This window comes from Dama dama, chromosome 32 (genome assembly GCF_033118175.1).
Source record: "Dama dama isolate Ldn47 chromosome 32, ASM3311817v1, whole genome shotgun sequence".
In the NCBI taxonomy this organism is placed as follows: Eukaryota; Metazoa; Chordata; class Mammalia; order Artiodactyla; family Cervidae; genus Dama; species Dama dama.
Window position 1 is genome coordinate 13200578 of NC_083712.1, and position 25864 is coordinate 13226441.

The window sequence follows — 25864 nt, forward strand, 5'->3', positions numbered from 1 at the left end:
CTGGGAGCCGGGTCCTGCGCTCTGTTCACGCCCATCCGCTCACCTCATGTGCGGCCTCCTGCGCCTGCCTTGCCCTGCATACCAGCAGGGTGGAAACGCTGGACTCCAAAAATCGTTTCCACATAGGAGTGTTTCCCTGTAAACGCAAGCAGCTTTGAGAAATGCACTTCTTTTAGATGTTCGTGCAACTGTGCTTCTTACACAGAACTCTGAGCCCAGTCTGTCCCGTGTCTGTTACGTTTACTCAGCAAGAAGTAATGTAAAACATGTAACAGTAAACCAAGCAGATGTATTACAGGGTAGAATAACTATACAGGAGACCCTGCAGGAGACTCCCTCTGACAGGGGCGGCTCTGTGCTCTGCCGTCAGTGTTGGGGACGACTAGCCAGGGCGAACCGAGACAAACCATTCGTTACACTAGGTGTCTTTGTTCGTGACTTTTCACTCTTTCTTAACCCTTTCAAACCGTGTTCTCGGCGTCGGATAGAAGCCTCTTTGATCCTGAACCAGAAGCCTTCTGTGCTCTGTGTCCCCCGGCGTCTGGGATCAGGGCCCACGGCGGGTGTTTGGCTGCTCTTTACAGGCCTGCGAGCTCAGGGTCCGTCAGAACCGCAGCGCTCCACGGGGCAGGGTCCTCTCGGCCCTGACGGGGCTGCTCGGAGAGGGGAAGCAGCAGGGAGCAGGGCGCTCGGGGAGGATGGAGGCACCAGTGTGGACACGGCCAGGCTTGTGCGGGGGACGCAGGGAAACGCGTCGAGACGGAGGCCAGGGAGGGCAGGTGCAGGGAGCAGGTGCCAGCCGGGGAGGGCCGCTGCATCCACAGGATCGGGCGCTGGGGGGTGCATGGGGTCCTTCATGACAGCGTGTCTGGGCCGCAGGACCGAGCGTGAGAGCAGAGAGGGGAGCGAGGGGAAGGATGGCCGGGCGCGGGCTCCAGACCAGGCGCGGGGGCTTGTCCTCCGGTTCCCGGGGGGCTGGCATCTCCAGGGATAATCACTGCCACTGCCTGTGAGCGGTAAGGCCGTCCCAGAGCACAGAGGCTGCTACGGGGTCTCTGTGAGCGAGAAGCCATAGGCGCCAGGTGGGGGAGGCCAGGACAGGCGGGTGGGCAGCGTGAGCATGGACAGGGGTGGACAGGCGCACAGGGAAAGGGGCTCCCAGGAGCCCAGGGCACAGGAGAGGTCACGGAGGCGGCAGGGAGCCTGAAAATTAAATGCTCAGAACTGAGAGGAAGTGCTAAGCGCGGGACGGGGTCCAGAAACTGCAGGGAGAAGCAAGGACAGTTTCTCCACTAAAAACTGTGGGGATTCACGCAGAGCTTGAGGGGTCGTCATGTTTTCCTATGGTTTTCAGGCAGGTATCAGAATTGTTTAAGATGTATGTGTCCTGTTGTTTCTTCAGCTCTTTGAGAAACACCCAGGACCGCAGACATGGCTTGTTCTCTCTCTCCAGCCAGCTCCTTCACCTGGGGTCGGGTTGGCACATCTCATGTGGTCAGGTACAGGCTCTGCAGCTTCACTGGAGGTGAAACTCCTAACTCTGCCTCATTTCCAGTCACCTTGGGGCCCCCTGTCTCTCCTCTGAGGCAGCACTGTGGTCTGTTTCCTGAGCGGGCTCCTCCAGAGCCGGGTGTCACCCAGGCCATCGGCCTGCAGGATACGAGGAGCCCCCAAGGCCCTGCTGGAGACACGTGCCCCCCCCTCCCCGAGGGAGGACCAGCCGGGCACACTGCGGGTGTCCAGCAGGGAGCAGGGCGCCCTCCTGGGCTCCGGGCCAGCTGTGGCCTTGCCTCCTCCCCCGTCACGGCGCAGGACTGGAAACTCACAGGACCGCAGGTCTATGTCCAGGCGGCTGGATGCACAATGGAAGTGGTTTTGCTCTCCTCTGTCGGACAGCTGTTACTGAACCCGGGGGAGAGAGAGGCGCTCTTTACTGGGACCTTTGAAACCTCAGCAGCCCATCTTTCCTACAGTCGCGCGAGGTCTCTTACCCTGCCCTGGATCAGGCAGCCTGTGATGGGTCGGGACTCCCTTGGGTTGCACCCTCGTTGCCTCTGGAGTCCATGCCCTGCCCACCCGCCCTCCTTCGTTTCTTGCTGGAATTCCTGCAGTCCTTTCCTTGGAGTCTCCTGTTCTGGTCTCAGCCTCTCCACACCATCTGCAGTGTGGTCTTCTGACATCTGGAGTCCGTGACCTCTCTGCTCGCGGCTCTCATAGCTCCCCCTAACTCGATGTCGTGCTGTAGAATCCTGACCCGTCTGTGCCTGCTTACCCAGCCTCATCGCCTTTGTACAGACTTTTAAAAGCTAGCTTCTGTTGCTGCAGACCCCTGCTCCCACACACATCACCCCAGTGATCCCAAGCGGTTTGTGCCAGCGCGCCGTCCCACCAACTCTGAGTCACACGCCGCCGCTGTGAAGCCTGCCGAGTCTCATCCCATCCCACGAGCTGGCGTGCCATGTCCTGCTAGAGTTTCTAGGACATCCTGTGGAAGCAGATACTGTCCTTCCATGCGTGTCTCTTTGTTCATTAGCCTGGCAGACGCGCAAATTGTCAGATGCACCCGTGAGCAGACCACAGGAGGAGAGGTGTGGGCTCCGGCGCCCCAGCCATCGGGCAGACGAGCTCACCGTGGGTCGGGGTGGGCAGTTGGGGGCTCTGCACCTTGGTGCCCGGGAAAGCTCTGCTCCGACTTCAGGCGAGGACCCAGGTCCCTGGGGCCTCGGTTTCCTCACCTGCAGGAGGCGATCCACAGCTGGGAAGGGTCTCTAGGATCCTTCCTGGTGCCCAGTTCTGCTGTCCTCCGAGACGGCGCCTCAGCCAGAGGGCACAGCGCAGAGTGGGAATGCCCACTGCGGCTCCCGGCCAGCTCTGCCGTCCCCTCCCTGAGCATCTCGGCTCAGCACCCAGGCATCTGTCCGCAGACCGGCCGCCCCACCCAGGGACCCCCACCGGCTCAGCCCCGTCCTGGACCCTGACGTGGGGCCTGGCACCGTGTGTGCCCTGTGGAGCCGCCCCTTCTGCGGTGGGCATCTCCAACCATTTCATCTGTGATTTCACCTTCTTATTGTTGAGAAATATAGAGGCAGAGCTCACTGGCTCGCCCTCCCACCTGACGGATCTCCGGCAGGCGTCCTTTCTCTGCCCGGCCCACCCCACTCTTCCTCCGCCACTCAGCCATGTGCCTAGGTCCTGCAGAGGCAGAACCGGCAGGACAGACAGACACACGCACATGTTCACACGCAGAGCAGAGAGATGTAGGGTCAGGAGGTTCAACCCAGTCCCCAGGCTGGACCCAGGAGCTCCGACAGCTGGCGCAGGGAACAGCCCACCCTTCCTTTGCCTGTTTGTTCTACTTAGGCCCCCAAAGGATTGGCACGTCGTCCGGGGACACCCTCCCAGACACACCCAGAGGTAAGGTCCCTCAGCCCTCTGGGTGGCCCCGCCCCGCCGGGACGCACAGAGTGAACCATCACACTGAGCTGCTCTCCCCGGAAGCCTCTGCAGCCCCCGGCCACAGCTGCTGTGTGGACGTGTCCCCAGGAGCCCAGGGGTGCGGGCGACTCCCAGGGGTGTGGGCCCGTGGGCTGACAGCGCGCTGCAGGGCGCCTTCAGAAAAGGCCCCAGGGAGAAGGCGCACTTTTGTCCTTAGAGGAAAAACCAGACATAGACAAATGTAATGCTAAAAAGGTGTGTTTTTTCACTGTTATTTGATCTTTTACAATAACCCTAAAAACGACTCTTTTTGTTGTCTAGATCTGTTTTAGGGTACGTAGATTTGCATCACCACCGGAAGCACAGGGAATTGGGGAGAAATTCTGGGGAACCTGGTTCTCTGAGGGAAAGGTAACACACCAGGGAGCGCTGCCTGCAAGACGCCCCCAGGCCCCACCCAGACTCCTTTTTCTGGCAGTTGGCTACATTCGGTGTTGCTGAGAAGTCTGAAGCTGAGTTAGGATTTACATCAAATTCCCATGAATTGCCTTCCGTAAGGGACTGAGAAGGCAGTGAAATTAATCAACAGCACGTTGGCTCAAAATTTGTGCCTTTGAAGCTCTTCTAGTCCATGTTGAGGTGCAGGCAGGCATCGGGGTGAGGCCGGATGGGAGCTGGTCAGAGAGGACGCGGAGCCTTCTCAGCTGCCCTGTTAGCCTGCAGTGCCCGCTGCCTCACGGTCCTCAGCTCAGTTTTTAGAGCGTACCAGTGGGGGCAGGGGCGTCCCTGGGCGGCCCAAATGGTGAGGAATCTGCCTGCAACGCAGGAGACGAGGGTTTGATCCCTGGCTTGGGAAGATCCCCTGGAGAAGGGAATGACTGCCCACTCCAGTATTCTTGCCTGGGAAATCCCATGGACAGAGGAGCCTGGTGGTCTACAGTCCATGGGGTCACAAAGAGTCAGACACGACTCAACAGTCAATGCTTTCAGTGGGGACAAAACGTTGCTTTGCTAGAGAGGGAAGTTTTGCTTGACTGCCTCGATCAGACCCTTTGGGCAGCATCTCAGTAGCAAATGCATGACCTGTGCCTTCCACGCCGAGCGTGGGCTCCGGGGCACGCTGGCCACACCTCTGAAGCCCGTCGATCACGAGGACTCACGGAGCAAAACCCCTGGGGGGCTGGGGAACAACAAAGGGGGTGCTGGGGGAGTATCCCATTCTTAAAACCCCCCACCTCCTGAAATGACCTTAGCTAAAGCCCAGCAGTAGGCAGAATCGTGTATCCTGCTCTGTTTACAATGTAAATAAGCCTTGCCAGGCACCACCGTCTCCATGGCAATGACCTGCTACACATGCACGTCCCTGTGTACATCAGAGAGCGTGTCTGGAGGGTAAGTTTCCAAATTAACTTTTAATTTTAAATAACCTAAATCTTGATTAAACTTCCCCAGAAAAATTGTTTTACTTAGGACTGGAAAGTCAACAAGCACGTAGTCTCAGTTATTTTGAGTGAAGAATCAGATCCTTCTAATTCTTTGCTTCCTCTGATTTCAAGCTGAATAAATAAATGGAAATATTTCCATTTACTGACTTTTACAACACATGCTTTAAACTGAGCGCAGGGACTGCGACTTAATCAGCTTTGCTTCCTGGCACCTTGCACATGCCTGGTAGACAGTAAGCGTTCAATAAATGTGGGCGGGAGAAGAAGAATCAAATTAGCTCTGAAATCACATTCTAAACATGAGAAAGGCCCACACAGGTCCTTTCTGCTGGATTAAAAGCAGGTTTGAGTTACTGCTTCTCTATATACCAAGATAGACCCTTGATTAAGAAAAAGCTCTGTCCCCAGTACGTGTGTGTGTTGTGTAGAATTTAGAAAAATACACACAAACTGTTACCTCTGATAAGTGGCAGGGTCGTGAGAACCGTGGCATCTGGATGCTTGGGATTCTGGAAACAAAAATCCCAACAAAAAGTACCTGAAAAGCTCAGACATCTCTGAGAGCAGACAGTGTCAGGGCCGCGGTGAGCGGGCCCTCAGGCTTCTCCCTGTGCTTCTGGCTCTGGGCTCTTGGTTCACGTGGTTTACTTGGGTAGAACTACTGGGCTTTCCTGCCACATTCTGCCTTCCTGGGTGAATGAGATCTTTTCTGCCAGGCCGTGTGGCTCCCCCCTCATGTGGAGAGCTCCCCGACCCCGTGCGGCTGCCGGCTTCTCGGTCCTGAAGCAGCCCGCTCCTTCGGGAGTTCCCTGACCCAGCAGCCGGCTTGAGTGCCTGCAGCCCACCCCATGGAGCTGAGCTGGCTCTGGAGTCTGAGGGTCTTCGGAGGGGCACCCAAGGATGCCTCCTGGGTTCTTTTCCCATTGTCTCTCCCTCCTATCAGTCAGAGAGAGGATCGTTATTGCAGATCTCGTGTTGGCTAATGTATCAGGCGGAGCTGGGACCCACTCTCGTGGCCGAGGAAACACTTCCATCACCGAGTGGCTGACACGGGGCTGAACAAGTGCGTCGACACCCAGTGGCACGCGGGGTACGGGCTGCTGGCTGTGTCCCCACGCAGCGCCTTCTGTTCCAGCTGCCTGCATGCGGGGGCCCCTCTGTCGCTGGTGTGTGTCCCCGGGCCAGTGTCCCCGGGAGCTGGGGCCTGGCCGGGCTCAGTGTCCAGCAGAGAAGCTCTGGCCCCTGCAGACTCACAGGGGACACTTCTCAGAGCTGCCTGCGGAGAGCGTGTTGTCGCACCCAGCGTCCCTTCCATCAGGAGACACAGCTGGCTCTCCCACAGAGGTCGGCGGCCCCATCGAGGTCAGGCTTTTCTGCTAGATGATCCGAGACGAGGAACACAGTAAGCGTCCGTGGCAGGGACACCCCCCTCTTAGAAACATGCGGCTGCTTCTGAGACACCCTGCAGCCTCCCGCTGGCCCCACGGCCACTCCGGGCTCTCCGAAGCGCCTTGGTTTCTGCTTCTCAAAGCACAGTGAGAAGGCTGGAGCTGTGAGGGGAGCCCCCTTGGACGCCTGTCTGACGCGGGCAGAGGCCCCGCTCGGGCTGTTCTCACCCATCACTGAGGGAGCCGGCCGCTGCGTCAGGCCGTCTGCGTACTGCTCCGGACAGGGAGCCGGCCCGGTGTCCTGTCAGCCTGGGGCTCACGCAGGAGGGGAAGGAGGAGCTGGGACAGTATGTTTACCCTTTGGGTGGGGGGAGGACCTTTATTGGTGTTCAACAGGGCTCTGCTTTTGGACCCTTTCAAGCTGTTTCCCTCCACTTCACTGTCTCAGAGGCCTGCAGCTGGGCCAAAGCCGTCTTAAGCCTCAGACGGTCAGCTCCTCCACACCTGACGTTCCCATCCTTTTTGGAGTAGGCGAGGGCTTGGTCCTAGGGAGCACTCTGCGTGGGACAGCTGTGGTGGAGGACTCCAGGCCTGAGCGGCTAGTGAGGGTCAGCTGGGGGTCCAGGCACCACGGGATGTGGAGGACATGCAGGGGATTGACCCCGGGTGGCAGAGACCTTTGACCTCACAGAGAGAGTGCGTGCTCAGGTCCTTCAGCCGTGTCTGACTCTCTGGGACCCCGTCTGCGGCCTGCCAGGCCCCTCTGTCCATGGGGTTCCGCGGGCGGGAATGCTGGAGTGGGTTGCCGTGCCCTCCTTCGGTGGGCCTTCCCAGCCCAAAGATGGAGCCCGTGTCTCCTGCTCTGAGTCACCTGGAAAGCTCCCCCCGCCGCTCCGACAGACAGGTTGTCTTCTCATTATCATTTGAGAGACTTTCTGCCTAAAGATGGGCTTCCCTGGTGGCCCAGTCAGTGGAAAGTCTGCCTGCAATGCAGAAGACCCGGGTTCGACTCCTGGGTCGGGAGGATCCCTTGGAGAGGGAAGTGGTAGCCCACTCCTGTGTCCTCGCCTGGGGAGTCCCATGGACGGAGGGGCCTGGCGGGCTGCAGTCCGTGGGGTCACGGGAGTCGGACACAACTGAGCGACCACACCCACCACCACCACTGCCTAAAGATGGTTTAACTTAGTTATACTAGCTCTTTTGCTATCGTTAATAATCTGTTATAATCCATATAATAACCGTTACAGTCTGTAATCTGTGAGTCTCACGCTCTCTTTTGATGTCCTTGAGTGTCTGAATCAGAATGATTGGTTCTCGAGTCTTATTGTCAAGGATCCCAGAAAAGAGAAGCAATTCAAATTGCTCTTTGAAATGTTCGTCCCTTACAGTGTTCACTCGTGTCTTCTGGGTTTTCAGTTCTGAAACCTAGCTACAGAAATATAAGGAAGTACTCCAGTGTGGCTATAAATACAAAAATTACTTGTTAGATGTTGGTGCAGCAGAGAAACTGGAAGTTCAAGTTAACACTCTGCATTTACTCGGTATCTTAATGTTATCCGATCAGTCATAAAATCCTAGGAAAGGGGAGGACTATGCATCCGTCACACTTGGAATCTTAACATAGCTGCATCCAGCGTTCTCAGCAGATGGTCGTAGTTTTCCGTGTCAGCCTGCCCCTTGCAGCATAATTTATGGAGTTGAAATATGGAAGAATGGTGGTTGGGATGGGGACTCAGTTAGAAGACAGGACAGTCTCTGGCTCTTGTCTTTTCCAAGCCCTGCCTCAGATTTATGATATTTTGTAAAGTGGATGTGCTAACTTGTTCAGTAGATATTTTTTTCAAACCTCTGCCACTGAAGTTCTAACACAGTTATGGAAGTAGTTTGTGCTTTAAAAATGTAAAGAATAGTAAAGTTTATGAATGAAAGGCCTGCCTTCCGCCACCGGTCCTATCCCAAAGTCATCACCATTGGGCCTAACCCTGCCAGGCTGCTGGCTTTGCATAGGAACCTAGTCCCAGTTAACCAAGTGTATTAACACTCTTGGTGGATACTCGAAAGGTATTTAAAGTTACATGCTGTCACTGTGCTGTGATCACTGTTTAAAACTTGGAACATGATTCCTTTACGGTGTTGAGTTAGTTCCGGCTGTACAGTGAAACGAACCAGCTACAGGTGTACACGTCCCCCAGCTGTTGAACCTCCCTCCCACCCTGCCCCAGCCCACCCCTCTAGGTCGTCACAGCACCAGTCAGAAGAGGCTTGTTTTCCAAAGAGAATTAATAATACCCCGCATAATATGGACACAACGTATGTGTCCACAGACAAGGGGCTAAAGCCGTGGGATGTGTATACACACAATGGACTATTAGTCAGTCATGAGAAATAGAATCTTGCCATTTGCAATATCATGGATAGATCTAAGGGGTATTGTGCTAAGTGAAGTAAGTCATACAGAGAAAGAGAAATATCATGTGATAGCACTCATATATAGAAACTAACACAACAAATGAACAAACAGATCAAAACAGTGACGGAGGCATAGATAGAGAAAACAGACTGGTGGCCGCTAAAGGGGACGCTGTGGTGGGAGGGGGATCGGCGAGGTAACCTGGGCCGGGGGGACGGGTGAAGAGGTACAAGCTTCCAGCTGCAAAATAAGTGAATCATGAGCATGAAATATACAGTTTTGGGAGGATGGTCAAAAACTATGTACTGTCTTTGTATGATAACAGATGGTAATGAGACCTATCGTGGTGATCATCTTGTAACATAAGAAAATATCAAATCACTATGCATACCCGGATCTAATATAAAATCAGTTATACTTCAATTAAAATTCAGAATACCTCTTAAAATTTTTTGGGGGGGTGGGGAGATTAAACTGAGCATATGGAGAGAAACAAAAGTTAGGAGGTCCCCCCCCCCCAACATTAAAAGGACAGAGGAGGACAGGGCTGTTTGGTCAGGCTACCGACTTAGAGGCCCTCATTGCCCAGGTCCACGCCATTCCGTCTTCCCGCTTGGCTGTTCTCAGCCTTGGGAATCCAGGGTGTCCTGTGTCGACAGGATGAAGTTGCTCCTATGGTGAGTGAGGAAAAGCCGCCCCCAGCAGCCCCGCCCTCAGGCCCCACTGGCCAGACTCCAGCCCAGGCGTGACGCAGGCCTTTGTAAGGAGGGTCCCCGCGGTTGGCTGAGTCTCCCCCCCGCCCCTGGTGGGAAGGGGCGCCCACCTTGAACACCTGGCCCCGCAGATATCAGCACCCAGAAAACGACCGCGCTTCCCTGCTCAGGACGAAAAGACAGAGTGGACCTGAGCAACAGAAAACCCGGGAAAGGTGCCCTGACTTTGTTCCTTTGCTGTGTCAGTTCTCACCTCCTACAGCGAGCTTTGACAACGTGTGACCACATCCAACTTGACGGAGGTTCTTGATCCCCAGCTGCAGGGCCGCGTGGCCCTGTGACTCACTGCATTTATGGGTCTTGGGCTTTCTTCTGCAGCTCAGCTCACAGTTAACCAAAGCAAATCTATTCCGCATCAGTATCTTCATGTGCAAAATTAAAGAAGCCCCCCCCTCCCCTTGCCTCCCAGGGATGTTGGGAGTAACTGACGGCATGTACGAAGGTACCACACTGGTAGAATTGTCATTTGCCCTGTTAGTTACCGAGTCAAAGGGAAGATATAAAATGTGATGATTTATATCAGAGCTTATGGCAAAACTCAACCTTGGGGTAAGAAAAGAGAGTGACTCTACAGCCGGATTTAAGTTTATCAGATTGGTTTCACTGATGATGGAGCCTTTTTCTTTTTTTTTGTAGTAGGATCTTTTCCTAAAAATGAAAGCATCATGAAAACTGAGTGCAGGAACAGCTCTTTCTCGGGTTTTGCTGGAGCGGCAGACTGAGGAGGGTATCCTCTGCTGCCTTCCTGCCTCGAGGTCAGCACTGGCCACCCCCTATTCTCTGGGCGCTGGGTGCCCCCTCCTCTGAGGGGCACCTCCCTCTCCTCCCACTGACCTCCCGTCAAAACCCTCAATTGCCCTGAGCCACAGATCTGTCCTCAGGGAAATTCATGGGTTGAAGTTGTCAACCCTCACCACCTCCCCAGGGCTATCTGCGCATAGAGGAGTCTTTCTTTAATTGGTACTTAGCACTGTGTGTCAGAATAGAGGGGTCTCCCCGCCGCCCAGGGCCAGCCACTGACCCTGACCCGTCAGGGCAGGCCGAGGGCGGCCACGGCGCCTCTGAACCTGCAGGGTCTCCACACTGGTCCCCACCCACCTGGACGCAGCCCTCAGGACCCACCTGGCCCGCGGGCACACGGCCAGGACTCCAGTTTGCACTCTCCTGCAGACGGGCGGGGGTGGATGCAGCGGCTCAGCGCTGATGCCGCCCGCTGTGGGTGCCCTGAGCCGGGTGGAGGAGGTGGTCCCACGCGGCGGGCACTCCGGGTGAGCCGCCTGCCTCCATGGCCCTCCCATCACTCAGGACCCAGAGGCTGTCCGCCTGGCTCAACCGAACAGCTGATTGCTTTCCAATAATTTGGTTTAGAATCTGTAATAAATCAAAGGCCTAAATTTTTTTTTTTTGCTTGTAAATTTGCTTGGAGTTTTTGCTGCTACAGAAAATGTCATCTGCTCGTAAATGTTGTCATCACCCCTGGATCCTCAGAACCCGTGGAGGACAGACAACCCAACCTCAGCCTGCTCTATTTCAGTCGGCCTGTTCTCAACAGTGAAGAGGTCTGGAGTAACCCCCGCCCCCATCTCTCCCCACAGCTCTGCCGCCAGGAACGTCTGTTGTCCGCCGGGCAGTATCGCGGAACTCTGTTTGCCGACCAGCCGACCATGTTCATCTCCCCGGCCAGCAATCCCCCCAGAGCCAAGCTGGGGGAGCTGGTCATGCTCTGCGGGGGTCGGGTCACGCAGGTCCCTCGCCAGGCCAGCATCTTCATCGGACCCTCCCCAGGAAGGAGGAAGGAGATGGTCAAATACCTGTCTGAAACATGGATCCTAGGTAAGCATCCGCATGCCGGTTCCTGGGTGGAGGGGAGGGGGGAGGCACCTTATGAAGTCAAAGCCACGGGGAGGCCCTTCAGAGCCTCTGTCCTGCGGTCCTCGGGGCGACGGTTGGGGAGAGCATCAGGGTGGTGCACTTCTCACATCATCTGCGTTAAGAGGCCTGTGGTTAAAGAAAAAAAGTCGTGTGATTACCAGCTGTCACAGGACCACCTGTCCGCCCAGGTGAGCTCATGGGGACAAAGGAAGTCCTCTTAGACTTTTGCGACCGGCCCTCCTGGCTTGTGTGCAAGGCCCAGCCGGCCTGCCCTGGCCCCTGCAGCTCCCCGGATGCCCGCTGCCCCTGGCGGCAGCCTGACTCCCAGAAGCTCCACGGGACACCCGCTGCCCCTGCGGTCCGCCCCCTGCCGCTCCCCCGACGCCCGCTGCCCGCTGCCCGCTGCCCGCACTTGCCTGTCCTCGTGCTCACAGTGCTGTTTTACAGCAAAGCGCCTTTGGCTTTTATTTCCAAAAGCGGGTGTGGCGTGAATGTGATGTGTGTGTCGGCGTCAGTGTCGCTGTGTTGTGCAAACGCCCCCCGGGGATTCTGCGGGGGAGGCAGGGTCCCAGGTGAGCCCTGATCCTGGGCGGCTGAAGGCCAACCGTGGTGGCGGGGGCTCTGGGGGCCCCGGGGCACCGGGAGGAGGGGCGGCGGAGCCGGCGGCGTGGGATGCAGTGGTGTGGGGGGCGGGGGTCCACGGGGGTTCAGCTCCACAGCTTCCTCCTCTGCGTGTGGACGGCCACGTGTTGGTCCAGCTGCTGTAACGGGACCGCAGGCCCAGGGCGGAGACGGCAGGAAGGTGTCCTCGGTCCTGGAGCTGGACATCTGATCATTGTCGGCGAGACTGGTTTCTCTCCCCTGCTTGTGGGGGCCGTCTTTCCCTGTGTCCTGGAGCTGGACGTCCGTTGCTGTGTCCGTGAGGCTGGTTTCTCTCCCCTGCTTGGGGGGCCATCTTTCCCTGTGTCCTGGAGCTGGCCGTCTGGTCGGTGTCAGCGAGGCTGGTTTCTCTCCCCTGCTCACAGGAGGCCGTCTTTTCCTGTGTCTTCACATGGCTCTCCCTCGTGTCCTCATCTCCTCTTCTTCTGAGGACGCCAGTAACTGGATCAGGGCCCATTCTCATGACCTCATTTTAATTTAGTGACCTCTTCAAAGGCCCTTTTTCAAAACACAGTCCCATTCCGAGGCCCTGGAGGTTCAGGCTTCGACCTGTGGGCTTTGTGGAGGTTCACCCCCTGACATTGGATTACCCATCTCAGCACTTTTGGCCAAGATGTTCATGTGGCTTCTTAGATGTCTCCCTCTCCACCTAAGTTTCTTTCTCAGTCTTACTCCTGTTCACTTTCCTTGTCTCTAAACCCCAAACCCTTGGCTTCTCTCACCACTTCCTAGATGTTACTCTTCAACACCAGGATCGCCTTGGGGCCGCAGACCAGCAACCCCCTGTCGGTCAGCTCAGCAGCAGCATTAAATTAGAAATAAAGTGCACAATAAATGTAATGCGCTTGAATCATCCCAAAACCACCCCCCCTACCAGTCTGTGGAAAAATTGTCTTCCGTGAAATTGGTCACTGGTGCCAAAAAGATCGGGGACTGCTGGTTTAACAGATTGGCAGAGACCGTGTTTGTTCCGGTGGCACTCATTTATAACAACCATGTTTATGAATATCTTGTAAATGACCGATGGTCCTCCTTTGATACACAATCTTTCACTTTCTGGTGCACAGTCATTTATCATTTGCCTGGAAACTAACTTCAAAACACCTATGGTTGTAGCTACAGTCCAGAAGCCAACAGAGGCTGTTTACTCTTTTCTACATGCCAAAAATACAACCTTCAAAACATCCTATGTTCTCAAACAGAGGTTTTGGTTTTGTTTTGTTTTGTTTTTAAGAGAAGTGCATGTATCAAAATGACACCAACTGGAGAGCAGAACTGTGCTTTGAAAAGAATCTCCTTCAGCCAACGGGACGGTGCGCATGGTTGACATCAACAGTCACATCGACGGCTAGTCTTTCCAAAGCCTGTGGTCGTGCAGGGGGCCGGAGGCTGGTCTGCACTCATTATTTCCAGGTTGGGGAACTTGGCTGGCCCCTTCCTGGCGCTGGTGCATTTCTGCACACACATTGTGCACATGTCGGCCGCCTGCCTGGTTCCCCCAGGGGTCTGGCCACGTGGCCCCCGCTGCTGGCGGGTCTTTAGGAGGCAGACGCCTGCCTGCTTGAAGCCTGGATCATCATGTCCATGGGCCCTCAGAGCTGAAGCTGCGGGCCCGCGTTTCTGTCCTTTCCTCTCCCATAACTCATGTCCTGTTTCTCATTTGTCACTGCCCACACCATCTGCGTGTGCCCTTGGCAACATCCGGGTATTGTGTGTCCTGGAATCCTTGGCTCTCCGTATGCTGAAATCCTCACCCATAACATCAGTCCCGCTGCCAGTGTGCACTGGGTCCTCTGGCTGTCTCCCCAGCCCCATCGTATGAGTGTTACATGCTTGAAAAATATGTGTTCTGTTAGTGTGTATGCATCTCCCTCTGAATGGAGCTCCAGCTTTGTGCAGGTGAAGGAGATTTCATTTTGATGTCTCTCCACATATGCACAGACCTACAGAACACACAGTCATCTAGATCATCGCCTTTTCTGTGTGTGTTAGTCGCTCAGTCGTGTCCGACCCTTTGTTAGCCCGTGGACTGTACCCACCAGGCTCCTCTGTCCATGGGATTCCCCAGGCAAGAATACGTGAGTGGGTTGTCATGCCCTCCTCCAGGGCATCTTCCCGACCCAGAGATTGAACCCAGGTCTCTTGCATTGCAGGCTGATTCTTTATTCTCTTACCAAGTGCAAGTCACCTGGTTCTTTCTGGACCTAGTTACTTCTGTACGTGACAGAGTAATAAACAGAATGATCGGAGCAGACAACAGAGGAGTGCAGACTCCCTCCCTCTGCAGGGGTCAGTGTTCAGGGCCGTGGGGCCCCAAGACTCACCAACACATAGAAAAGTCATTCCTGCTCCTTTGGCAGAGAAACGTCTTCTCTTTTGAAGACTGTTCTCCTTCCCGTTAGCTTTCACCATAAACACTTCCAGAGAATACTTTATTCTCAAAATGTTGTGAAATTAAAATTAAAACCATGTTAAAGCACCAACTTAAATGTCATTTTGTGATAAATTATGAAAAGCAGGACTCAAAATTTATCAACTAAATTTGTTCCAACTAGAATATCAGATACTGTGTGAGCTAGAATCCCTGAGACTTAATTATTTTATTCAGACTGCTTTTAAACTCTTGAAAGCAGCTTTTCAGATTTGTAATTTGCCTTCCAAACCAAAGATTCTAAGGTTTTTTTTTTTAAGTACCTTGCATTTATTCCTATATTCTATGGGGTCTTTGTTTTTGCAGGCCTAATACAGTCAAAGGCTTTCCTATTGACTCAGATGGTAAAGAATCCGCCTGCCAATGCAGGAGACACGGGTTTGATCCCCAGGTCGGCAAGATCCTCTGGAGAAGGAAATGGCAACCCACTCCAGTATTCTTACCTGGGAAATCCCATGGAGAGAGGAGCCTGGCGGGCTACAGTCCATGGGGTTGCAAGGTATCGGACAAGTCGGAGCAACTAAGCAGCACTGAGCAACGGAGTCGCACGGGCTGGACAAGCAGGAGGAAGGGAGGCGTTAGCATCACCCTCTCAGCAGAGGGAAGGTGGACACTTTCACCGTGACCTCTGACATCCGAGCACCGTGAGCCGTCAGATAGGCCTTTTATCCCTTCATCGTATCTTAGAAACGGTGACCCAATGTTTTCTAGTGTTTTCTTAAAAAAAAAAAAACTCACCATCCTCCCGCTGCCTGGTGTTGCTGGCCTAGAACAGCGTGAACTTAAGCCATCTCCACCTCGGGCCGCACACGTGAAACCTAAGCCATGACTTAGTCACTTGCTCTGAGCAGAAGCTCACATCGGCCGAGCCGCTTTCTGCTGAGGCCTCTGGACAGATCCCGACTGTGTTCCCAAGCCGTTCCCCAGGGCCCGCTTTCCCTGAAACAGCAGCACACTTGGGCCAAGATTCTTGATGAATCATTCAACCAGAGGGGGAATGGGGATTTCTGAGAGAGAGCACACTTGTGGAGCTTGAATACATATGGAAATAAACAGGAAAACAAAACTCAGATTCCTGGCACCAGGAGGCAGAAAGTTACCTTTACCTGATCTTGGTATGACCGGTTACATTCTGAAGCACTTCCCAGGAGTTAGGCTCCCTGCACCCCCACAGAGCACTGTTCCCATCTTACGGTCAAGAAGGAACAGGTCATGGGTCCCCGCTGGCGTGGGGGCTGGCAGGGGCCCACGGGGCGTCCATCGAGGGTCAGTGGCCAGAACTGTGGCCATTTTTCCCTCCTTTTATCCCCACCGGTCTTATCAGGTTGAGCTTGGCCTTTCTCATAAGACATTTCCAGTCTCAGGCGCCATTTCCAGTCTGGGCTACGTTCAAGTGATAAAACATACATTTTATGCTGTTGTGGGAACATAATGTAATAGTCTTAACAGCCTTGCCAAGAAAAAAAAGTCTCGCCTCTGCATGATTTCCTTATAACTTATAAAACAGCATTTGATTTGAATGTCTCCCCATGTCAGTGTTTTCAGGAAAAAGGTCCCTGATAGTGTGTGGCCTCGTACGTGCTAGCAGGATCTCCGCCCCCTCGGAGGACCGAGCGGAGAGCAGCCCAGAGCTGCACGCTCTGCACAGGGCGTTTGTTATAGCCCCGGACCGACGGTTTGCTGATAACGTCGAGTCCATCAGGGATCCTCGGAGCATCTCGGGCCACATCTCCGCTGCACAGATAAAGAACCAGACGTGGAGAGGTGGGGGCAGAAAGGCGAGGCGAGGAGAAAGGAGGCAGGTCGGCCTGAGCCTGCTCCCCGCCTTGGGGACCCTGAGCTCGGCCACCGTGCAGAAAGCACTGCAGAAGGTTAAGGGGCAATTTCAGACCCTGAGATGAATTCTCTGTGTTCTGAGTTGGTCTCCAAATGCATGAAATATACCAGGACAGAATGAGTGAGAACTAAAACCAATTCATGAAACTTTATCATTTCAACATCTCGTGTGTTTTAGGCTTTTTAAAAATATATTAATTGGTTTAAAAAGAAAGTTAACTGCTAGCTGCAGTTTACGTACCTTAACAGTTTTTAACAGTCATAAATATAAATTATAAGTACATAAATGTAAATTACGAGAATTTAAGCATTAGCCTTGAAAAGATTAAGAGTGTGCTCAGAAAGTGCATTTCTAAGCTCTCCCTTTAATGGTATTCATTGCTTAACCAGTAGTCCTAGATGATCATCTTTGAAATTTCCTAAACCGTCTCCCTGCCCACCCCCACCCACCAGCCACTTTATTACATTTACACCGACTGAACGCCCATCACTGGGCGTGAACGTTATCTGTGATCTGAAGGTTAAAAAGCATGTTAAAGGCAAGTGGACAAACTGTGAAAGAGAAGACCCTTCTCTGTACCTTTCCAGCCAAGGTGCAGTCCTCAAGCCTCACTTTCAAAAAGAAAAAAGGCGGAAAGAGTAGACCGTATTTTATGCAGCATACCTAATCGCCAGCTACGTATCGGTTCAGAACGGGAAGCGCTGTGAACAAGGTCGCCTGTCTGCGTCTGTCCCTGGAAATGTTGCCGTGTGGGGCGTCAGGCCGCCTCTCACATGCCAGCGCTGAGCGCCGGGGCAGCGCTGGGTTCACGAGGCTGCCCTATGCATGACCGCAGACCCCCAGCGCCCCCCACTCGGGTGAGGGCTCACCCTGTGTCTTCGAGGGGCTGGGGCTTACAGAGCAAAAGAAACTTCACGGCTCAGTCTCCCAGTGTGACGCTGCCTGTAGGTCAGCCTGTTTTTGCCTGTAGTTCACAGCCTGCGGTTTTGTTGTTGTTAGATGTTAGGTTTTATGACGTTCACCACTGACTGCCAAGTGATGGAGCTCGCGTATGGACTGAACTGTGTCCCTACAAAGTCGTGCATGGAGTCCTGATGCCCAGCACCCAAGGCTGTGTCTGTGTGTGGAGACGGGGCCTGCAAAGAGGTGATTAAGGTGGAAGGAGGCTGTAAGTGTGGGCTCGAGTCTGCCTGGATCAGTGACCTCATAAGAAGGTGCAGGGACACCAGGGTGCACGCACAGAGGAAAGGCCACGTGAGGACAGAGAAGGGCAAGGCCTCGGGAGAAACCAGCCCGCTGATAACAGCCAAAAGGTGGGCACAGCCAGGTGTCCACGGGCAGATGATGGTAACAAACTGTGATGTAGACACACAGCAGAATGTTATCCGGCCCTAAAAAGGAAGGCTGTTCTGAAACCTGCAGCAACACGAGCGGACCTTGAAGACACTGCGTTCAAGTGAAATAAGCCAGTCACAAAAAGACAGATGCCACGTAATTCCGCATCTATGAGTTACCCAAGGATAAACAAATTCATAGGGACAGAATACACAGGTTGATTCAGTCTGGAAGGAGGGGGGAAAGGAATGGGGAGTTACTGTTTAATGAACAGTTTGTGATTGTAAGAAACTCCTGGACCCGGGCAGTGGTCATGGTGGCACAGTATTGTGAACTCACAGTATTGTGAATGTACTTAATGCCGCTGAACTATACACTTAAAACAGTTTAAATGGTAACTTTCAGCTCATGTCTGTCTGACCACAAAAAATCATTACCACCTCCCCCTAGATAGTTTTAACAAAAGTTTTACCAAGCATCTCAAATTACTGCAGGAAAAAAAGAAAAGAAGCTATTTCATCTCATTTTACAAGACTAACCCAAACTCATTTGTGAAGATGGATGTAAAAATCCAAAGTAAAATATTGGCAAATTAAATTTAGCAGTTTGTTAAGAAACATATAATCAGGTAAGGTTTAACTGAAGAATGTAGAAACAAATATCATTAAATCTTTTCTTCTAGTCCATTGATTGTTCTCAGCAGATGTTGAAAAGCGTTAGAGAAAATCCAATACCTACTCATGATTAAAAACAATGACAACAATTAGGAATAAGAGAACTTTCCTAAACGATAAAGAATATAAAAAAAAAAGTACAACATATTTGCCTATGATACAGTATATACATAGAAAAATTGAAGAGATTCAAGAAATGATTATAATCAATTCAGCAAGATTCTTAAGATACACTTACTAAAATCATTAGCATTTCCATGCCCAGGAATAGATATAAAATGTAATAGAAAAAATAGTGAACTCAAGGCTAGCCCTGCGATATCTTTTCTCTCACATATCTTGGGTGGAAAGGAAAAGTTGGCATGCTAGGTATAAACTAGACAGCCTTGTCTAAGACAGCACAAATTCATATTGTACCCTTGGTTAAGTATCAGATAAGTGAGCATCTCTACCCTAATATCAGAGCAGAAAAAAAGATTGAGACCTGTTAGGTTAGACTGTCTCCTTCAGATCCTCTGCACGGCATCAGGTCATTCACTCACCCAGTTTGTGTTTGTTGAGCATCTTCCATGTGCCAAGCATGTTCTTGGCATTCCTGGAATAGCAGGTGACAAGGCAGATACAGCCCTTGCTCTTTGGGGGCTTACAGTCTAAAGATGACAGACAGCATTTTCTAAAATCCTGGTGGTGATAAATACTATGAAGAAAACAGGTTGTGAATGTGGAGAGAGACAGTGAGCTGGGCTCATCGCCGAGGTCAGATGGGCTTATGTGGCGCTAAGGGAACAGTTAGGGTCAGGGTGAGAGGTGGGCAGAGGCCATGGATCCAGGGGATGACAGGGAGGAGACGGCGGAGCCTGGAGCCCATAGGTCGCGTGGACGGCGGTCAGCTGTGTGGATTTTGTTCTAAGAATGAGCAGAAATCACCAGAGGATTTTAAAAAGAAAGGGAAATGGGCTCTGAGACATATTTTTAAAGAGAAGCAGACCTGGAGAAGGAAATGGCAACCCACTCCAGTATTCTTGCCTATAAAATCCCATGGACAGAGGAGCCTGGTAGGCCATAGCCCATGGGGTCGCAAAGAGTCGGACATGACTGAGCGGCTTTGCTTGCTTGCTTATAAATATTTATCTTCTTAAAAAAAAACAACAACAACAAAAAAATAGAAGCAGAGAGTGACCTGAGGCTCTTACAGAGATTCAGGTGATCAGTGATGGTGGTTAGGACCAGGGTAATAGTGATGGAGGTGATGTGAAGCTGTCAGATGTTAAATAAAAGTGCTAAGTCCAACTGCACCCTCTGGCAAGTTGGACGCTGGGCTGTGTGAGGACAGAGAAGATGGGCAGGGGAGTCCTAGACTTGGATTCCAAACACCCAGGAGAACAGTGAGGGCCTGGAACTCAGGATCCATGGAGAAGCAGAGAAGGGCCTGGCTTGTTCAGAAGAGGAAACAGCAGGTAAGAGGGGACAGATGCTTGGTGTGGGTCCAGAGAGAAGCGCGGGCCGGGCTCAGCATCAGAAAGGACTTGGCAACCTTCAGCAGCCATCAGGGACCCTCGCTCTGCTCAGCAGAGAGAAGAAAGTATCGCGTGGAAGTGTTAGTCGGTCAGTTGTATCGAGCTCTGCAACCCCATGGACTGTAGCCCGCCAGGCTCCTCTGTCCATGGAATTCTGCAGGCAAGAATACTGCAACGGGTTGCCATTCCCTTCTCCAGGGGATTTTTCCCAACCCAGGGATCAAACCCACGTCTCCTGTATTGCAGACAGACTCTTTACCATCTGAACCACCAGGGAAGCCCTGCAGAGTCACGAGCTGACCCCTTATGCACAGATACCGGCTGCAGAGACACTGCTGTTTGCCAGCCCTAAAATTCATGGCTCGTTTTGTCAAGATAAAGCTCCCAGCTAGGGCCCTGAGGGGCCCCAAACTCTACACACAGGACCACATCTGGCTGTTGGCAACCGGAGTCTTAGTTCAATAAAGTGACTTATCCATCCCACCCTTAACAAAAAGAAAAAGCGTTGGCGGCATGTTGATTCAACATCCCAACCACACGACCACACAGAAGCATGGCCAGTGAACTTGAATGTGTGCAGATAACGTGTGCCAAGACATGCGAGATAGCTCTGCTGAAAACAAACAAACAAAACCTGGGTTTCTTTCTTTCCAATTGCAATTTCATGGGAGCCGCTCGTGTACAATCTGTCTCCCTCTAGGCTGGCGGGGACTGGCACTGCGCTAACATGTGTCTTGTGGTCACGTTTTATGGGGTGTTAGACGATCGTACATCTGACATGACACTGGAATTTGGGGACGTGGCCATCTTCGGATGCCAAATGAACTTGGACAGAAATCCCTCTCCCCGGGTGTGTTTACAGTCAGGAACATGGGGCTGGGAGGCGCCCCCTGGACGTGGCTGGCCTGGCGCTCGGCCGCTCCTTGAGTGCCCTCCTGCCCCCACCGCACACGCCACCACGCGCCCCTCATCCCTGTTCAGGGGTCCAGGGGTGAACCCCTCGGGCAGCACTGTCCCAGAGGGCAGAGGGGTTAGCCACGGACTTTTTGTGGCTTCTGTTTTATCTGAATTTAAAACTGGATCCTTCTCCGGCCAATATTTTTTTGCCTGCCAAAATAGATGGACGGATATGTAGAGTGACACCTGATTTCATGGTCAAGGAAATCCAACAGCAGAGAAATACATAAAATCCCCAAATCCAACTACCCTTCCCTAAAGTAGTTACACTACAGACAAAGCTGTCTCTTTCAGGTTTAACATGTATTTACATAGAAATAAATGTATATAAACATATGTATTGAGGGTTTGTTCTCCGTAAATGGAGAATCTCACATTCATGAGCTTTTATCCAACTCTGGGTCTAGGAGATCCTTCCATTTTGATGCAATTGCTTCATTCTTTTTAACCGTCAGAGGTGCTGTGATTAATTTGTACACTCCTTACGATTTGATATTTGGAGTTACTTCCACTATTTCTGCTGTTGTAAACTCTGTGTGTGTGTGTGTGTGTGTGTTCTAGTTGGAGTGATTCTAATTCAATTTTAAGAGATCGTCTTAAGCTCTAGTTGGTCTAGCCCAATCCCAGACAGGAGCATTTTTGATTCATAGACGGGGAATTACTGAACCCTGGGATGTGTGTCCTTTAAATTTTGATGCACACAGCTTCGCTAGGTTGCACTCTTTAACAGTACTTTGATACTCCTGTTTCCCACACCCTCACCAGTTCCAGACTTGAACCATGCTTTCAGTATCTGGGGACCTCGTTACCTAATGTGTATGCTAATTACTGAGTTCCTCGTGAGCACCTAGCGGGGACTTGGCTGCTCTTGCCCCCTGCCTGCTTTTACATCAGGCTGTTTCTCTTTTCCACATTGCTTTACACTGATTGTTTAATGTGAACTCTAACCTTCTGTGATAAATATAAAATCCTCTCAACTTGTCTGTCTTTATTTATATGGTGTTTTCTGTGGGTTTTCGTTTTTAATTATGATTCTGGATGAAATCAAATACCTCTGTTCCTCCACAGCACCTAAACTGAGGTTTCACTTAGAAAGCTTTCCCTGCCCCGAGCTTTACCCTAGTCTCCCGTCTCTATTAATGCTCTCATAGTCTTTTAATGTTTAGAGCATTAATCCATCTGTATTTATTGTGGGATATAAGGAATCATCTCATCTCTTTAATAACTTATTCTTCACTGATTTTTTTTTTTTTTTTTGGCATGCGGGATCTTAGTTCCCCAAGCAGGGAAGCATGGAGTCCTAACCACTGGACTGTCAGGGAATTTTCTCCATTGGTTTGTAATGCCACCTTGAATCATCTCTTCAACTCCCATATATGCATGGGTCAGTTTTTGGATTTTGTTCTTGTCCACTGATCTATTTATCTGTTCTGTGCTAATTATATACTGGATTTTTAGATTAGGTAGGAAAGAGCATCATCCTATTTGCAGTCTTCTCTGGCTTTCAAAAATGACATCCTGTCAGAAATCAATGTAAGAAATAGAATCAATGGGGTTTTTACAACCTGGAAGAAAATATGGCTGGATTTTTGTATTACCAAGTCTAGGGAAGCCTTTCTACCTGTGATTCAAAGTACAAATGCAATAAGACTGGTATAATTTTAATATATAAGTAAAAACTTCTATAAGAAAAGTTAAAAGGCAAGTAACAAACTGAGAGAAAGTATATGCAATATATATCATGAATAAAGGACTAACATTAAAATATAAGTCATAATAACCCCTAACTGTATTGTGGAGAGGACTATGGTGTGTGTGATATCAATGATAATTGTTACAGTTCCACTGTATATATTAATTACACTTATATAATGTGTATGATCTATATAACAAATATTAATGATCCCCCCTTCTGCGATTCAGTTCCCAGCTCAGACTGCCTTTGCAGCCGTGCATTCATTCTGGAGGGCTGTGATTAAATTCCGGGGCACTGCCTTGAGCTACAACTAAGATGAGCTGTTTTTTTCTTCTGTTTTTTTGTTTGTTTGTTTGTTTTGTTTTTCTTTTATCATAAAATAAACCCATTTTTTCTGCTTTGTATCTCAAAACCGTCACAGCTTTCCATGTTCTATTGGTCATCATCCTGACCTCTTAAAGTCCTTCAGACACAGTTGTTCACCCTCTGATAATGTTACCGTCAATAAGTTGACTTTGTCAGTGAGTCAGCACTGACCACCCACCGCACGCCTCTCTCATCCTAACAGCAGCAGGAAGGCTGGGGGCAGTCAGCTCTCTGGTGTTGAGAGCACCAGGCTGCTGGAGCCGGCTGCAGGCCCACCTGTGCCGGCCCCCTCTCCTGCAGCCGGGGCTGGTCCTGGGCGAGGGCAGGTCCTGTGGTTCTCAAAAAACAGTTAGTTATGCTCTGCCCTGAACCAGGGCGTACTTGCCGTAGCAAGATGAGAATTTGCGTCTCCCATGTCATGGACTGTCCACTGGAACGTTCCACCATGAAGGGCATGTCCAAGTGTGCTGCATCCAAGATGACATGTGGATGCCGAGCGTTTGAAATGTGGCTGGTGCAGCTGAGGAGCTGAACTTTTCATTTCACTTTATCTTATTCTGCTTCACTGTAAATAGGCACGTGTGGACCATGAAGCCCAGGACCACTGAAGATTTTAAATATGTTTTGTGTATCTATGATAAGGTTGGAAGAGGAAATGGCCACCCACTCCAGTATCCTTGCCTGGAGAAGACCGTGGACAGAGGAGCCTGGCGGGCTACAGTCCATGGGGTTGCAGACAGTTGGCCACAACTGAGCGACTAACACTACCGCTGTGATAAGATGTTTGTCTTGCCGTATGCGGGCCATTATCAGTGCTAACCGCTTCTCTCCCTCTAGATTCGATCAGTCAGCACAAGGTCTGTGCCTCTGAGAACCACCTGCTGCCGTGATGAGGACGCCTCTCAGCCCACCGCTCGTCCTCGGCTATGAAAGGATGCCTTTGTATGTCATCACGTTTGGGCACGTGTGCGGTGTATGAAGAAGTGCCTTCATGTGGCTTTCTGACGTCTGAGTGTGTGTCTCAGAGAAGTACTGACCCTCCCCTGTTGGGCCTTTTCTATATAAACCCAGTCTGTGTGTCCCGGAGATGATCGTAATTAAGTCCCAGGATTTGTCACTGAAGCACTGTACTGTTAAATAAAGGCTGGAAATTAAATTCTGTTTATTGCTGAGAACAAAGGAAACCTCCCCCACTCCTGCACCAAGTCTCTTGGTTATCGTCTGCTAGGTATGAAGGATGCTGGTCCATTATCACAGTTACACCTTAGGTCCCTGAGATTCCTTTCAAAGTAATTAATGAGGACAGGTGTCAGGAGCTGTAATTAATGATTATTGGTGCCATGGAAGTAGCCCGGGCTTCTGCGAGCCTAGTTTCTGGTGAGGAGTGCATCACCCACCACAGGCCAGGGTCTCCGCCAGCCTCCAGGATGCCCGCCGTCCCCTGGAGGAAATGGGGATTCGGGATGACTCCTACACACACAGCCGCTCAGCTTGTCTTGGAGAGAAACGCTCAACCCAGCGAGGCTGCAGGTGCTGCATGATGATGCCCTCATGCTTCTCTCCCCTCATGGTACTCATCTCAGCTGCGATTTCTACCTCAAATAAACATCGTGTGCATGCATGCTAAGTCGCTCTGAGTGACCCTATGGACTGTAGCCCCCTCGGACTTCTCTGTCCATGGGGTTCTCCAGGCGAGAGTACTGGAGTGGGTTGCCATTCCCTTCTCCAGGAGAATCTTCCCAACCCAGGGATTGAACCCACATCTCTTATGTCTCCTGCACTGGCAAGCAGGTTCTTTACCACTAGCGTGACCTGGGAAGCCCCAAATAGATATCAAGTCTCAGCAAATACAATGGATCTACTTCTAGAATAAACCTTAGAGAAAGGCAGCAACAACGCACATGGAAATAATGAAGTGTTTTCTCTTGATGTAAACACAGCATATGCCCCAAGCCCCTCTTAACACTACTGCCCAGCAACCTTGAGCCTCAGCACCGCCCCGCCGGCCTGGGTCCTTCCCCCCACTGCATCTGCCCTGTTTCACAATGTCGTACACTGCATCCTGGGCTTGGCTACTTTGGGGCTCAGGTATCAGTACTTTGGCAGAGCTCCCCTAACACCAGCAGTTGCTGGCAGCTGCCAAACGTGTGCCCACTCCCGGTGGGGACAGCCACGGAGCACTCCATCCCCCAGCCATGGGGCACAGAGGGCCACCCAGACAACGTGTCCACCCAGGCCCGCATCCCAACAGCAGAGCCCTGGTCCCTGATGCTGTCTGCCAGCAGCCACTTGATTCTCTTTCTAAAAGCTGTCTCTTAGAAGGTCACTTATCTGTGCCAGGATTTCCACTAAGCGTTTTGTATGTGGTATCTTGTTTAATCCTCCCAGCAATCCTAAAAGTTAGTTACTACAAGTTTGCACCCCTTACCCAAACACATAGGACTAAAAGTGTCTCAGAATTCTGAATTTTTAATTTTGAAAGGTATGCGGCTCTCACTACTTCTGTTCAACGTTATATCAGAGATTCTACTGAGAGGAGGCCAGAAAAGGGATTAAAGGCATACAGACTGGAGATGAAGTAAAACTCTCAGATCACATAAATTGTATGTAGGAAACAACAAGGAATCCAAAAAAAAAAAAAAAATAGGCATGTTTAGCAAGACTATAGAATACCAAATCTATATATTCTCAGTAAACAATTCAAACATGGAATTAAGAATACAGCTCCATTTACAATATCATCTAAAAATAAACTACATAGGAATAAATTTAACCAAACAAGTGTAAGATATTTATACTGAAACCTACAAAAACATTTCTGGGAGAAATTAAAGATCCAAGTAATTGGGGAAATATACCAAGATGGATTAGAAGACTGTTCATAAGAGGGCTAATTTTCCTTAAAATTGATTTATATAATCATCAAAATGCCAGTTTTGTTTTGTTTTTTACAGAATTTGAAAAGCTAATACTAAAATGTATATGAAAATGTAAAGAAGAAATTTCTTAGAAAAAGAACAAAGTTGGGGATTTACACTACCTGATTTCAAAATTCACTGGCATAAAGG

At 51.2% G+C, this 25864-nt stretch overlaps 1 protein-coding gene across 7 annotated transcripts in view; it reads left to right on the forward strand.

The window, feature by feature from the left end:
* MCPH1 (microcephalin 1) overlaps positions 1-23952 on the forward strand; it is a 220314-nt gene extending 196362 nt beyond the window's left edge. For all 7 annotated transcript variants that reach the window (XM_061134656.1, XM_061134654.1, XM_061134662.1 and 4 more), the window contains 2 exons: positions 11047-11284; positions 23634-23952. In XM_061134656.1, coding sequence (XP_060990639.1) covers positions 11047-11284; positions 23634-23686 — 291 coding nt within the window. In that variant the 3' untranslated portion in view covers positions 23687-23952. The remainder of the gene's footprint in view (positions 1-11046; positions 11285-23633) is intronic.
* The last annotated feature ends 1912 nt before the right edge of the window (positions 23953-25864 follow it).